This window comes from Microcaecilia unicolor, chromosome 11 (genome assembly GCF_901765095.1).
Source record: "Microcaecilia unicolor chromosome 11, aMicUni1.1, whole genome shotgun sequence".
Taxonomy (NCBI): domain Eukaryota; kingdom Metazoa; phylum Chordata; class Amphibia; order Gymnophiona; family Siphonopidae; genus Microcaecilia; species Microcaecilia unicolor.
The window spans coordinates 100,324,433-100,341,305 of record NC_044041.1 but is presented as its reverse complement, the minus strand read 5'-3'; the positions used below and the strand labels follow the sequence as shown (position 1 = coordinate 100,341,305).

Here is a 16,873-nt window from a genome sequence, read left to right as displayed (position 1 = left end):
CAATGACTCAGAGGGCTATGCTGAAGGGTTACCCATATCAGACAGGCCTCTGAGGAGAAACCAGACAAAGAGTGTCCCAAATTAGGGAGAGGGGAAAGATGGTGACCTGAAGCTCGTACACTCAACGGCCCAGCTGTCCTCTGAAGTTCAGTTTTTGTTCACTTGAAATTTCCTCTCTGCATTGCAGTTGCCTTAACAGAGGAAGGGGACAATGGGGGGTCAGCCGCCGATGACCAGCGTTTTGTCCCCTGTGCAGCAAGTGTGGGACCGCTGTATGACGAGCTGCCCATAGATGACTGGGTTGATGAGTCCTTTGATTAGCGCCGACGAAGGAGCGTCGATGCTCTTGGACCTGGAAACAACTTCATCGCTCAAAATCATTTAACCACCATGCCCAAAGGGGTGGAGGAGTGAGTCAGGAGTGTATGCTGAAACGGAAGTCGTTTACAGCTGAACCCGTGTCGGCGGTGCTACTCCTAAACCCTTAAGAGTTATCAGCTTGGAGTTTTTGGCTCCCGTGGAGGTTGCATTGAATGTCATCTGGAGGGTGCTCCAGGACCTGACGGTGGTAGAGAATGACTTTGCTTTAGATATAGTCTTGTTAATGAGCCACATGGATAATCTAATCGAATCATTTGAGAATATACAGCAAATGAAGTTCTACTGAAGTAGGAAACGGTTAAGATTTGAAAATGATAATAAGACCAGAAAAAATTTGAACAAAATGAATATTGTTGTAGATGATTAATATCGAGATTGTTGTTTTACCAGAGTTCCAGGTATGACTCCTAATGTTTTTTTTCCTCTGAAATGATTCCTCTTAATATATTAATTCAAAAGGAGTGAAGCCTGTGAAACTGGGATTACTTTAATCAGCGGGAATTGGATTGAAGATTCAAGGGTTTGTATTGTTAAACAATTTCTGGTTTTAAAAGGGAAAAAAAATGAAATCAGGTGTATTACTTTCACTAATATTGGACAATAAGTATGTTTCCAATGAAATTGATGGACTATGCACCGTTATGGTCTTGAAGAAACCAACCAGATGATCAATGTGGAAAAATGATTTAGATAAATAATAACTGGGGATAATCGGGTTAATACCACGTTTTCTTTGTTTGCTGTTGCTTAAATTGATCTCCTTGTCTTGTTTCACTCTCCCTATTTATTTTGTGGTCTAAGAAAGAGAAAGATTGTACAAAATCCATTTATCTTGTTGAGATTGTTTTCTTCAAATATTGTTTTAATGTACAATCATCTCTGTTTTACTGTTTTGCAAGTGATCCTTGTAAAATGAAAAAATTATAAATAAATGATTTAAAAAAAAAAACGCGACCATACCATGCCTCTGTGGCTATGTTCCACTAATGTTAAATGATTAACTGGATTTCCCAGATGTGGTAAACTGGCCCAGTGCATGCCAAAAACATGCACTCACACTACTGCAGGCCACTTTTTGCCGTGACTTAGTAAAAGGACCTCTTGATGAGGTAGTTGCTACATGGATGGATGGTCTTGAACAATCTTTTGCCATAGTTGCCCCAAGAAAAGTGGTTAAAATTAAGTCTGATTGTACTCCCCGTCCTTGGAAAACTGCTCCAGTGTTGCAAGTGAGACAAGAATTGAGACAAGTGGAAAGACAATAGAGAAAGACACGTGATAGTGAAGGTTTTGAGAGTTATAAATTACGGTTGGTAGAATATTTGGAACTTTGTGAGTTTGAGAGGAATAAATTGAAAATTGGAAAAGCTTTGAATAGACCATGTGAATTATTTCATATTGGAAACTTTTTGCTTGAAGGCTATAAGTGTGATATCGTAGATGAGGTGGTTGATGCTAATATATTTGTGAAGTATTTGTGTGATAAAATGTGTAAGTTGGGGATGTTAGTGAAAGATCAAATTTGTATGGCTCCGTTGGATTCTACCACTACTGGAGTTGATTGATGGTTGGAACTCACACTTGTAACAGAGAGTGAGATAGAGGTGATGATTTGATCTGTGACCCCAATGTGAGCTATGGTTGATTCCTGTTCTTCAGGTATATTAAAAGGTATTATCAAAGGAAATAACTCCTATGGTTCAGAATATGGTGAATATGTCTTTGCGGGAGAGAGTTTTTCCCACTTCTAGTAAGCAAGCTACTCTAAAACCGATATTGAAAAAGGCAGGTTTGGATTCTAAGGAAATAAGTATTTACCGGCTTATCTCTGTTTTACCTTTTATTGGAAAGATCATTGAAAAAACAGTTTTGAAGCAGCTTGATGAGTTTATAGAAGTGAATAATGTTCTCAATTCATACCAATTTGGATTTCAGAAGGCACATATAGCCAGGTTCTATATATGGCGCCTAAAAAATCTGCAGGGTAAACATTTCTACCTAAGCGTATTCTGTAAGTGGCGCCTAGATTTAGGTGCGGTATATAGAATACACTTAGTTGATACCCCACTGCCTAAAACTACATGTCTCCATTTACACCAATAAAAATGTGGCATAAACACCACACTGCAATGCACACTGGGCTATATTCTATAACTACATGCATAAATTTGGGAATTCCTATGGAATGCCCATTTCCCCACCTATAGCCATGCCCATTTTGAACTGCGCTCATTAGAATTTAGGCACAGTTCATTACAGAATACGCTTAGAGAGTTGTGCGTGTAAATTATAATTATTGCCAATTATTGCTTAAGTGCTGTTATCAATGCTGATTAGCTTGTTAAGCCAATTAAGTTATGCGCATTGTTATAGAATATACCTGGATTTCAACAAGGATCTCTAGGTGGGCTGTATAGAATCTGGCAGATAGCGTTGAATCACTATTGACTTCTACTGTTGATGTGATCAAGAGGAAGATGGAGGATGGTACTTGTTTCTGTTTGGTTTCACTGGATATTTTTGGTGCCTTTGATTCAGTTGATTTGGAGCTTTTGCTTGTGAAATTGTAGGTGGACAAATGATAAAATGGTTTCAATCTTAGTTGATTAGAAGAACTAGGATAGAATGGGTAGACTCACAGGTTTCTGAAGAAGTTGTGGTGGAGCGTGGTGTACCACAGGGTTCAGCTTTATCGGCGTCTCTATTTAATATTTTTTGGACCAGTTGGGAGCACTGTTTGAATCTCTAGGTGTTTCTTATCATGTATAGGCTGATGATGTTCATTTTGTTTTCCCCAGCACAGGTTTTTTCATGTAACGAGTAAGGATTTGGATGATGCAGAATAGTTTGGTCCTGAATGTTGCTAAAACTGAAGTAATAATTGTGGGAAGAAGTGGGTATGATATGTAGCCTGATCATGTGAATTTAGGGGATAGATATATCGCTGTGCAAAAAGAAATGAGGTCATTAGGTGTTCATTTGGATTGTGCATTGAAATGAGTGTGCAAAATCTCTAAGGTAGTATAGCTGAGTTTTTTTTCAGTCAAATCTTTTGCACAGATTAAGACCCATGCTAACTTTGTATGATCTTAGACTTGTGGTGCAAAGTTTGATATTGTCTCGGTTAGACTACTGTAATGCCCTGTATCTTAGTTTGTCATCTCCTCGACTCAGGGCATTGCAAGTGGTGCAGAATGCTGCAGCAAGACTTATTGTTGGTGTATCAAAATAGTCATCTGTTTTACTGGTTCTTAAAGATTTGCACTGGTTACTAATCTTGCAATATAAAGTGTTGATGTTGGTGCATCAAACTATCTATGCTGTTGCCCCTGTGTATTTCCAACAAGTCCTGAAAGTGTATCATCTGAAAGGACACTTGAGATCAGAAAGAATGATTCAGATGCCCTTGGATCCAGTCTTGCAGACAGGTTATACGCAAACCAGAACCTTTTCTTTGGTACACAGCTATGGAATGCTCTTAAAGGACGTTTGTGGCATTGCAGCAATGTGATGTAATTTAAGAAGTTTCTTAAAACACAGCTGTTTGTGACTGCATTAATTTATTGAGTTTCAGGAACATTATGCCCTTTGCTGTATTGTGGGCTGGTACTGTGATTATAATAGAAATTGTGTTTTATGTATGTAGGACATGATTATTATTTTTTTTTAATAAACTGCTTAGTTTTAGGGGACATATACATTTTTAAAATAAATAATAAACTTAAACCTCGCCCCATGCATCCCATGATGCACTGGGTAGGGCAGGGTGCCGCCATTTTGAGATGGTGCCCACCAAGAAGGAAGTGCTTAGTCTCTCCTCCTCCAAATTCTAAGGTACTGGGGAGGGGGTTGGGTTGGGGGGGATCCCTCCACCTCTAGCCCACCAGGGAAAGCTTTTCGGTGGGGGAGGATCAAGTCAGGCCCCCTGTTGCGGATCACACTGGACCTGCAGCAGTGGCAGAGGAGTGAGGATGGGGTCCTACTGGACCACCAGGCTGGTTTTTATTTGTGTGTGGAGTCTGGGGGTCCACTGAACCCCTGGGGCTGACATTGACAGCCCGGGCTGTCCCCTTTACTCTAATGCCTCTGAGCCTGTGAGCCCGACAGGGAAATACCCAGTGTACCATAATGTAATCCATCTTGAGCTACTACAAAAAAAAGTTTGAGCACAATCCAAATAAATAAATAAATAAATATAAACCACTCTGAAAGGTCTTTCATGAGCAGTATATCAAATAAAAACAAACCTGGAACTTTTTTTGTAACCACAGCAGAAGTTCAAAAAGCTTTAGGAAAAGGAGTGCTGGGATCTAAATATGTGAAGTACTTTAGTTTAAAAAACTGGGTGTAAGCAACAGTATTTAAGCTACAATGCTGGCCTCCTTCCAATTTGGGGTCAGTCTCATAGTATGATTTCTGTATGGAGACACATGCCATGATGGGGACACAAAAACAGAAGCTGGCTCAGGGAACCATAACTCCTGAGTCAGCCCTGGAAATTATGCTAACATTTGCCAGCAGAGGCAGCTAACACCAAAAAGCCTCTAATGAAAACTGGCCACATTTATGAAGACATACAAATCTGGCAGACATAATGGATAGTGTACAGAGTGGCACTTAGTGATACAGACAATTTTCTTCCTGTCCCCAACTATGTGTTCAAACACAGTAATTTCCCTGTTTCCAAAGAAAAATGGTGTAACCACAGTATCTTTTTAAGGACCCTGTTTTGTCTCCCTGTAGGAATAGATTTCCTATTCTAGACCACTCAGCCATGTATTGGCACTCAAGGTAAGCTAGGGAAGGTTGAATAACATTTTTACATTAAAATAATTTAAAAAATTAATTTATTGAATAAAATGTGAGGGTGTCATAAGAGCGGATCATTATACTGCACTGATTTCCTTATACTGTACTGGCCCTTACATATCCTTTGTCCGAGTATCCCATACCTATAAAGACACAACAACATACCCAAACATAAGGCAAGGGACTTGGGAGCAGGAAGGTACAAAAATACACCAGTCAGGTGTAAATTCTGTATAAGTCCAGGCATGTTCAGCAGTCCTTCAGCTTTCTGCTGCTTTGAACAGTCAGATAGGGCAGACCGACCAACCAGGAATTACAGGGCCAATATTGGACTTCGGGCAAGCATTCTGGAATTTCATGAATGGCATCAAAGTATGTGAAGAGTGCAGTGCTGTGAACCACTGTGATGGTGATAAGGACATGCCTGTAAGATAATAATGGAAAAGGGTGATTTGCAGATGAGACATAGCCATGACAAATGACAAAACCCACCACTAGTTATCTACATTGGTTAAAGAAAGTGGTGTGTCAGTTTGGTATTGACACACAGAGCTTTCCTCTTCAGGACTGGATAGTTCAAGGAATGAGCATAAGGATACATAGAGCATTTCAATTCTAGGACAGGAGGGCTCAAGGGATGGGCAAAGGGATGCAGAGCTTGTCATCTCTAGGACTAGATGACTCAGAGGTGGCCTGTGAGTAATGCAGGACCACGTGCAGACTCAGTGGAAGGGGGGCTCATTTGCATAAGTCAATAGCAGCAGCTGAAAAGTACTACTACTATTACTACTACTTATAATTTCTGTATTGCTACTAGATGTACTCAACGCTGTACACTGAACATGTAAGAGACAGTGCCTGCTCGACAGAGCTTACAATCTAATCAAGACAGACAAACAGGACAAATAAGGGAATTACTTAAAGTGGGAATGACAAAACAGACATGGATACTGAACAAGTGGAGTTAGGAGTTTAAAGCAGCCTCAAAAAGGTGGGCTTGTAGCCTAGATTTGAAGATGGCCAGAGCTGGAACTTGACGAACTGATTCAGGAAGTCTATTCCAGGCGTATGGTGCAGCAAGATAAAAGGAACAGAGTCTGGAGTTGGCAGTGGAGGAGAAGGGTACAGATAAGAGAGATTTACCCCATGAATGGAGTTCCCTGGAAGGAGTATAGGGAGAAATAAGAGTAGCGAGGTACTGAGGAGCTGCAGAGTGAATGCACTTGTGAGTCAATAAGAGGAGTTTGAATTGTATATGGAAATTGATAGGGAGCCAATGAAGTGACTTGAGGAGAGGGCTAATATGAGCATAGCGACACTGGCGGAATATAAGTCGTACAGCAGAATTTTGAACAGATTGAAGGGGAGAGAGATAGCTTAATGGGCAGGGCCGGTCTTAGCAAGTGCGGGGCCCTATGCAGACCAATTTGGTGGGACCCCACCCTAGCCCCGCCCCCACCATATCTCCGCCCTAGTGATAAGATAATTTATGAAATTTCAAATAAAGACAAATGAAGCTAAACTTGTAGAAAAAAACTGATTGAAATAATAAGCACAATGCTATCATGAAACCTCCCCTCCCCAGAAATTATTCAGTTCAAGTCCACTACAATTAGTAGTTCCAATTCTCATAACAAAGGAGAATAAAGGAAAAATATTAAGAAAAGATCCAGTACTTTCAAATTCCCCTGTAACCCATCAAACCAGAGAGGCAAGTAGCCAAAAAAGAGGTAAGTAAGGCTCAGAAGGAAGAATTAATAAAATTAAGGTGCATAAACATGAAACTTGAAGTGACTTGTTTGGACTCACCAGGAGCTGCAGTGGGAATTGAACCCAGTTCTCCAGTTCTCAGGCCATTGCACTAGTCATCAGGCTACTTGTTTGAAAAAGCATTGAGCTGATGCTTGGATCTTTTTTCTGATTAATGTACAGATCTGTTTGTTTTTATCTTTTATTGTGTATGTATGTTCATTTGTAATCTGCCTAGTAGTAGGTGAAATACAAATGTATCATGGGTTACAGATACACAGTGGGTTTTCTTTTTTCAGGCTTTCTGGGTTCAAGCCAGGCTAGTCCTTTCATTAAATGAACTAGGCAGTTGCCCAGGTGTCAAAATTTGGGGGTGGAAAAATCCCAGAAACCTGACTGGAATCGCCTGCCCACTTTTAAGGAAAGCCTAGCATGGACCAATGATCTCATGAACCGTGATATCAGCAATCAGGAGGACATCAGACTGGTCTACTAGTTTCTGAAATAATTCTGGTGTTACTAACGGACAGTACTTTAATTTAAAAAGGTTCTTCCTCCATCAGAATCAGCTGACTCCTCTGGAGAGAGACTTTTCCATACTGCCTGCCTGTTCTTCTCAGTTTCCTGGAGGGGGGGTGTGAATGAGGAGTTAAAATCCACATGTAGGTAGACCAGCACCATGCCTGATTTCTCCTCTGAACCCCTCACTCACTTTCTGCCCCTCCCTCCAGTCCTCAGTCCCTCGCTTACCCCTTCCCTCTGTCTCGTCAAAGTGGTCACCAGGCAGCAACAGGACTTCTTCCTATAGAAAAAAAGCTATCTATTCATATTCATACCTGGCTTGCTGCCTCCTGCCTGCATGGAATCCCGATTCTGAACTGTTGGCGTCAGCGACGATGGCTCACCTCACGTCCTCACCACCTCCGACCAGGCTCCAGAACTTTTCCCGCTCAGTGACTCCTGCCCTCGCGGTCCGGAAACAGGAAATACATCAGAAGGCGGGACATTGAGTGGGAAGCTGGATCCTGGAGCCATCGCGCTGCAACTGTCACCGTTGGGGGCAGGGCCGTCGCTGCCTTGGCTGGCTCATGCCTCGCTGGCATCGCTCAGTTAGTCGCCGAGGTCCGGTGACTTAATGGGAGCTGACGGCGGGCTCAGCGGGCCCAAGCCGGGGGTGGGCGCCGCGCCAGTGGTGGCGCGTGGTGGGAGCGGAGCGGCCGGGCCGCGGAAATGAATGGGGATCATCTCAGGCGAGCAGCGGCGGAGGTCAGAGCGGTCAGCCGAGGCACAAGCGAGGCAGAGTTGAGGCGCACCGTGCGGGGCCCCCTTAGGTGCGGGGACCTATGCAGCCGCCTCGGTCGCCTCTGCCTAAGACTGGCCCTGTTAATGGGAGACCTGTGAAAAGCAAGTTTTAGTAGTCTTAGAGGGGCATAATCAAAAGGGACGCCCAAGTTTTGCTGAGAAACCTGTATTATCGAAACAAGATGGACGTCCATCTTTCGTTTTGATAATACGGTTGGAGACACCCAAATATTGACATTTAGGTCGTCCTTAGAGATGGTCGTCCCTAGACTTGGTTGTTTCTGATTTTCGGCAATAATGGAAACCAAGGACGCCCATCTCAGAAATGACCAAATGCAAGCCCTTTGGTCTTGGGAGGAGACAGCATTCGTAGTGCACTGTTCCCCATGACATGCCTGAACACCAACCGGGCACCCTGGGGGGCACTGCAGTGGACTTCATAAATTGCTCCCAGGTACATAGCTCCCTTACTTTGTGTGCTGAGCCCCCCAAACCCCACTACCTACAACTGTACACCACTACCATAGCCCATACGGGTGAAGGGGGGCACCTAGATGTGGGTACAGTGGGTTTCTGGTGGGTTTTGGAGGGCTCACATTTGCCACCACAAGTGTAACAGGTGGGGGGGGGAGGGGGGGCTGGGTCCGCTTGCCTGATGTACACTGCACCCACTAAAACTGTTCCAGGGACCTGCATACTGCTGTGATGGACCTGAGCATGACATATGAGGCTGGCATAGAGGCTGGCACAAAATATTTTTAAAGATGTGTTTTGAGGGTGGGAGGGGGTGATCACTGGTGGAGTAAGGGGAGGTGATCCCCAATTCTCTCCAGTGGTCATCTGGTCAGTTCAGGTACCTTTTTGTGGCTTATTCATAAGAAAAACAGGACCAGGTAAAGTCGTCCAAGTGCTCATCAGGGACGCCCTTTTTTTCCATTATGGGTCAAGGACGCCCATGTGTTAGGCATGCCCAAGCCCTGCCTTTGGTATGCCTCTGACACGCCCCGTGAACTTTGGTCGTCCCCGCAACGGAAAGCAGTTGGGGACGTCTAAAATCGGCTTTCGATTATGCCGCTTTGGGCGACCCTGTGAGAAGGATGCCCATCTTCCGATTTGTGTCGAAAGATGGGCGTCCTTCTCTTTCGAAAATGAGCCTGTTAGCGAGAGGTGAGAAGAGTGTGGATAATGGTTTTGGTAGTGTGCTCAGAAAGAAAGGTACAAATTTTGGTGATATTAAAGAGAAAGAAACAACAGGTTTTAGCAGTCTGTTGGATATGTGCAGAGAAAGAAAAGGAGTAGTCAAAGATGACCCAAAGGTTACGAACCAATGAGACAGGGACGATGAGAGTGTTATCCACAGAGAGAGAGAGAATGGGGGGAAAGGAGAGGTGCGTTTAGGGGGAAAGAAAAATGAGGCCAGGTGTGAAAAGCACAGAGGGTCACTGGTAGAGCCAGCAGGAAGATGATCCAGAGGATAGATGCAAAAATGCAGAGCATGTCATCTTTGGGATTTAGTGGCTCGGAGGAAGGAAACAGGGGTACAAAACCTGTCATGTCTAGGACTGAGTAGTTCAATGGACTAGTATAGGGATGCAGTCTTTCACCAACAGTCATTCCTTATCCCAGAAGGTTGGTCTTACCAGAAACTGTGAAGATAAGGAAAACTGATCCCTCTCCAGAATTCGCAGAGCACACGGTCACTTATCCAACATGTAATAGCCAAAACCCACCAGAACACTGTTACAACTGTTAAATGGTGAATGCGTGGGTTTGTGCACCTGAAGGAAAAATGCAGGAAAATATGAAAAAAAGAACAGAAACAGAAAAAATAATGTAGAATGCTGTGAAACAGAAAAATCAATACAGTAACAAAGGAACAGGGAACCCCCCCCCCCCCCACAACAGGATCCCATGAAAAACAAAATCAATAAATTGAAGATGCTTCCATTCCAGGTCCATGAATGCTGTCAGAAAAAAAAAAAAACCAATACATTCAAAAGCAGTTGGGCCAGTTCATGATCCAGCAGTAATAGTAAAGAATACCATATAACGTGAGCAAGGGGTGAACAAATATTATCCTACAGGGGATACTTACTAATAGGAGATGGAGAATGTTTGCTCTTGTTCCCTCTGGGATTGTCATGATCTGTCACGTCTAGTCCAACAACACCTAATACTACATCTATTAATCACTGCAGAAAACTGTAGAACTGAATTCAACAAGAACAGCATGCTCCTGTTCCTGATGGCTACCTCTTTGTCTTTTCTCTCTCTTAATGCTGATGCATTCACAAGTGAATATGCATGAGATATATTTTCATGCATTACAGACTCATCCAGTTGGATAATGCATTGTGGGTTTGAGAAGCCCTGTCCGACTGCAATTTATTGTTTAGATACAGTTTTGCTTCACACCACTAGAGGGTACTCATAACAAACATTCTTTCCTCTGATGTATTCCCTTATATTTTTCTATTTTTAAGTTTTAAAATTCTTTAATTCCTTTTGTAAAAGGCCCTGCATGACTAGAAGCAGCTAAGCATAGTACACTAAACTACAAAAAAGAGGAACCGGAAGCAACAGACAAAGAGAAATTGCAAGATAGCTGTCAGGAAGAGTGAAACCAAGTGGTGGAAGGCTTCTGAACCTGGTTTTTACAGGCAGGAAGGGAAGAATCAGAGTGATTCAGGAGGTAGAGCTTTCTTTCTGAACAATATCAGGGCAATTCTATAATTGTACACCTATATTTAAGTACCTAGAGGGCAGTGCTATGCTATGCTATGTCATTCTTATATTCTGCTAAATTCAAAAAAAGATTCTAAGTGGATTACAGACAAGAATTCTTTCATTCAGGAGAATTACAATAGAAAACATCTATAAACTTTAAGCTAAAAGACAACCCTCATCGTCATTATAAAATCTTTTTCTCAACAAACAAAAATGACTTTAGCATTCTTCGAAAAGAATAATATTGTGGTGTTTTCCAAATTTCCAAAGGTAATCTGTTCCAAAGGTTCACTCTGTGATATAAAAAGGAAAGCTCTGGCATGGATTTCTTTTGAGTACCTTTAAAAGATGGATAGTTTAATTTCAAACTACGTTCTGACCTAGCCAAAGGAAAAGATGATGAAAATCTAAACAATTAATCAAATTACCTGAATCATCATCAACATAGAGCAATTTATACATCATACAAGGTAGTTTAAATTGTAATCTTGAGTACACAGGAAGCCAATGTAATTCCTTTAATAAGGGGGATGTTCTTTCATACTTTCCCAAACCATAAATCAATCTTGCAGCTGTATTCTGCAAGAATTGCAATCTTTGTAGCAACTTTTTAGTAAGACTCCCCAAACAGCGAGTTGCAATAATCCAAATATGGAATTAAAACTGCCTGTGCCACTTCTAAAATTATCTGGATGGAGCTTAGAGCGAATTGCTCTTAACTGCCGTAATCGGAAAAACTATTTTTTTAGACAAGGTCTTTACATGTAATTCAAAGGTTTATTTATTGAGATTTATTAACCGCCTTTATGAAGAGATTCACCCAAGGCGGTGTACAGTAGGTATAGTTTAACATTAAACTTACAATTTTGTTAACAGTATAACACAGTGGCGTAGCCACAGGTGGGCCTGGGTGGGCCGGGGCCCACCCATTTATGGCTCAGGCCCACCCATCAGTAGCACATGTTTAGCAGTAGATGGTGAGGATCCCAAGCTCCGCCAGCTAAAGACTTCCCCCTGATGGTAACGAAAACGCTACTCTCCACGATACTGGCACCTGCACCTGCTCAGTTTTCAGCGTAAGCCTGCTGCAGACTGCCAAGGTAGAAAGAAGTGTTTTCGCGCCAGCTGAGATATTTTTTTCGTGGTGGTGGGGGGGGGGGGGGGGAAGAGGGAGAACACTTGGTGCCCACCCACTTCTTGCCCAGGCCCACCCAAAATCTGTTGTCTGGCTACGCCCCTGGCATAACAATGGTAAAAGATGTACCAGTGTAAACATAAATACAATGAAAGAGGAAAACTTGAAAACAATAAAGCATAATAGTGATGGACTATCTAATAAGTACACAATTAGAACATTCAAATAACATAGCTATGATACTAATGCTTTTCTACAATACAACTTATCAAATAGCTGAGGTTAAACCTTTGCTTAGTTGGCCCACCCCATTAGGATTCAGGCCCACCCAAAATTGTGGCACTCTTGCTGTGGCTGGTGGGGATCCCCCAACTCTGCCAGCTGAAGATTTCCTCCTTCTTGGGCAGCCAGTGCTCTTCCAAACGGTAGCCAGCAGCACTTGTCTGGAACTCATAGCGGCACCGGCCTCTCTGCACATGCTCAGTTTTTAAGCATGCAAACACACTGAGCATGTGCAGCCTGCCGGCAGCAGCTCATGGCAAGTGTTGCAATTTGGAAGAGCGCTGGCTACCCGAGGAGAAGGAAATTTTCAGCTGGCAGCCTGGCAGGGCTTGGGGATCCCTGCCAGCTCAGGTATTTAATAGTTTGGGTTTGTGGGGGGGGGGGGGGGGGGGGAGATTCCATGCCCACCTACCTTGGGCTTATGCCCACCCAAAATCAGCAGCATCTGGCTACATCCCTGCTAGAGGGTGCCTATATGACAGCTCTTCAAGGTAAGTAGGTACCTATCTTCTTTTATAGAATACTAGTAAATAAGGCACGGTTCAGAGGCAAATGAAACGGGCGCTAGCAAGGTTTTCCTCCCTCTCACCCACCCACACACACACGCAGTTCAATTACCCCCCCCCCCTTCGGTGACCCTGTCAACCCCCCCTTCTCAGCAAAAAATGTCAGCCACCGCCGTCGAGTACCTGTGCTGACGGGGGAGCCCAACCCCCGTCAGCTGAAGTTCTGTTGTCGTCTGTGCTGGCATTGCTTCCTGAATGAAGTTGTGTTCAAGTTTCTGTGCGTGCGTCTGAAGTCAGACGCACGCAGAAGAACTTGAACAGAAGAGCATTCAGGAAGCAAAGCAGTGAAGGGTAGAAGAGGAGTTTGGCTGTTGGGGGTTGGGGTCCCCCGTCAGCACAGGTAGTGAACGGCAACGGTGGTCGGTTTTCGGCGGTAAGGGGGGGTTGACAGGGTCCCGGAAGGGGGGGTCTAGGGGGTCGTAATGCGGAGGGGGGTGTTGAATTCGGAGGGAGGGCGGAGTGTGGAAGTCGGTGAGAGGGGATGACGTTTAGACGCGTGGGCGGGGCAGGTGAGCGATGTTATTTGTTGAGTGTCATTGCACCGCCCTCGACGTCATAACGTTTTGACCCGAGGGCGGGGCAAACCCTCATGAGCGAATTTGGGTTTCACCACCATGCACTTAGGACTTGTGGAGGCTTCATTAGAACGTTGGGGTTGTGAATTATGTGCGGATGGGGCGTGGCTGAGGGCGGGTCTATGAGTGAGAGTGAGTGGTGCATGAGTGACAGTGAGTGGTGCTGACAGCCTAGCCTACCAACAGTGCAGGGCTTCAGTGTTTCCCTGCCACAGACTGAGCTTCAAATGTTGGAGGTGAGACTTATTTATATAGATTAGCATAACAGTGAATTATGCACCCTATAAGGTAAGTGGGAGCATTTATGCCAGCCAGAGAGCTGGTGTAAATTCTTGTGCCTAAATTGCTAAAACAGACATATAACTTATAGCATTCTATAATTTACTCACGTAACCGTGGCCTTCATCAAATTCACTCATGTGTACACCTACCTTCAAACTACTTGCCACTGTATATAGGCACTTTCTTATAGAACAGTGCTTATGTAGGTTTTTGGCATTTACCTGTGAATGAACACACATATGTGCAAATATACCAGTATTCTAGACCAGGGCTGGCTTAAACTATGGACCAGGTGAGTCTCTGGCCCAGGGCACCGGCGATAAAGGACATCAAATGCCGGAGCCTGTAAAGTCACCACCCTATAGGTTAAGCTAGCCCAGAGCTTACCTGGTGGTGTTGCATGTGCAGGGAAAAAAGAAGAGCCAGCAACCCCCTTCCTCTTTCTGTCTCAGGCCACCTTTCCCCTGTCTACCTTTTAAAGGCAGTTTTCCCCTCCCAAACACAGACAGTGTTTCATCTAACACTACTTGCATCAGCTCTGGTGTCTTCCTTCCGCCACGTCCCGGCCCCTCCTTTGTCATAACTTCCTGTTTCCACAGGTGCACAGCAGAGGAAAGACACAGGGGCTGAAGCGGGTAGTGTTAGGTAAAACACTGTCGGTATTGAGAAGGGGGAAATTGCCCTTAAAGGTAGACGAGGGAGGGGAGGATGGCCTGAAGGGGAGGGGGGATGCCAATGGGGGGCAGACAGTGGGAGGGTACCAAATCAAAAGTTGGTTCAGGGCACCACGGTCCCTTGAGCTGACCCTGTTCTAGTCATTTACGTGCTTATTTGGCATGTAAATATTAGCACTTTCTTTATAGAATTATCCCCTAGAGGGTGCTTACATTTCCTTTATTGAATACTAGCATAATAGCTGAAATATGTGCTGATAATTTAGGTACCAGCTCTTTTGCCAGTCATAGAGCTGGTGTAAGTACCTGTGCCTGAATGCTGGAGATATACGCATAACTTGTAGTATTCTATAAGTTACTCATATATGTCTGAGTCCCACTCACGCTCCACCTACATGCATGCCTACCTGTAAACAATGTGATAAGTAAGATATGGCATAGTTAAAGAATAGGCAGAATTTTGGCATTTACTTGCATATGTGCACGCAAGTTAACTGAACAACTTTATCTATGCAAATAGAAGTTGAATATCTGCATATAGTTTAACTGAACAAAGTTTCTCCTTCAATTTTAGGATAACATATCTCACTGGTTTTTTCGTTTATAGTTCTGGACATGATAATTCACACAGAACTCTTTTGATCCCCAGATTGCATCAGCCTTTGTCAGATTCATTCTACACCAATCAATCTTTTTGACTAAGAATGCTATCCTTACCGTGACACACTCATTAGCAGTCGTTTTGATTATTGCAACTTTCATTATAATGGGGTCTGACAATCTGTGGCTTACAGGCAATAAACAGCATTGACTAACAATAAAAGGTTAACAGTAAGTATAGATTATGACATAGGTTACATGTTCTTTTGTACGTTTCATTAAAGACTTCTTGTTTAAATAAAAAAATAAAGGGGAGGTCAATATTCAAAGCAATTTTAGCCCCTGATGCAGCCCTATTGTTGGGCAAAACACGGCTTGTGTCGGGCAATTGTTTCATATACGGTATCTTCAATAATGTTTATTGGAGATTATACTGATCTGCTGGTTTGTTTTCCATATAAACGGCTCTTGGCCAGTTAAATTTCTTGTTCAGAGCTAACAAGTTATATTCAGTGGCACTTAACTGGTTAGTGCCTAATGTGAAACTGGCTATTTTGATGGTGTTTCGGAGAAGGAGTCAGCACTTGACTGGTTAATTGCCGATATTCAGCACTTAACTGGCTAAGGTAACTGCGTAAAAGCCAGTCTTATCTTTATGCAATATGCTATAGCCAGTTAAGTGCTGAATATCACAACTGGCTATGTTTTCATGGCTCTGTAAACCCAGAAATTCAATGCTGGAGCACAGGCATGCTGTTTGAATATTGAGCCCATGGTATAATGAAAGCCTTGCACAGGTGCGATGTGAGATGACTTTATAAAGGAAAGGTAATGTTCATGTACATCCATTGCTTTCACAGTATTGTTCTACAGTTTTGTTATTGTTTTTTTAATTCAGTGATTATGTATGCTTTATTTTGTAATTTGCCTAGAATTTGTAGATAATGTGGAATATAAATTGTAAACTAAAATAACAAAAATCTTCCCCAAACCCCCGTCTCTTTTTTCATTCCTTTCCCCTCTTCATTCCTCTTCTGTATTCCATTGCCCTCCCCTATTCTGCTCCCTTTATCATGATCAAGCAGCAACCCTACTCCCTTCCACTCCCCCATGATAAATTCCTCAACAAAACCAACTCACTTCTCTTTCCACCCTCAGGCCTTTCTCCCTTTGCATACATGTCTCCCATTCAAACACACCAATCAAACTCCTTTCCATCTCCCTTCAGCATTTAATTCATTCATTCATTCACTTTTCATTGACACTTTCTTATAACTTCACATAACCTCTTTAACCTAAGAATATGTCCAAACTTCAGTGCAGCTGCAGTCTTCCATGAATCAAAGAATATAAAGACATAGGGCACCATTCTCTGCTTCCTCTCTCTCTCTCATCTCTATGCAGGCACTGTCTATTTTATTTCAATGCCCTTCAATCTCTGAACCAGAGGAGGATCCAGCTGTGTCCTCTCCAGTACTGGTGGAGCCATTACTTCCACAATTTTCTGTATGATTTCCTCAGTCAAGTTCGTATGGCGGCTCCTCCTCTCAACCTGGGCTCCTTTCTTTATCTCCGTGTCAGTCCCATATAAGACTTCTTAGTTGATATTCCAGTACTAACTTCTTTACTGTTATTGGCTCTTTCTGCAACTTCCTGGTGTAATCTAAGAACCTAATAAACGCTTCTACTTTTACAGTTTACAAGAAGCTCATTCCCCCTCCATTGTAATTATCAACTTGGCAGGATGCTAGAGGCCTAGCTCAGTTCCTCTGCTTTGCAATACCTGTTTAT

General features: G+C 43.1%; 1 protein-coding gene across 1 annotated transcript in view; it reads right to left on the bottom strand.

Annotated features, from left to right (window-relative positions):
- Positions 1-4,926: 4,926 nt before the first annotated feature.
- Positions 4,927-16,873, bottom strand: part of ACER1 (alkaline ceramidase 1) — a 116,679-nt gene continuing 104,732 nt past the window's right edge. The window contains exons 7-8 of the mRNA XM_030219763.1: positions 9,882-10,019; positions 4,927-5,614 (exon numbers count right to left, since the gene is read on the bottom strand). Of these exons, the coding sequence (XP_030075623.1) occupies positions 5,440-5,614; positions 9,882-10,019 (313 nt within the window). The 3' untranslated portion in view covers positions 4,927-5,439. The remainder of the gene's footprint in view (positions 5,615-9,881; positions 10,020-16,873) is intronic.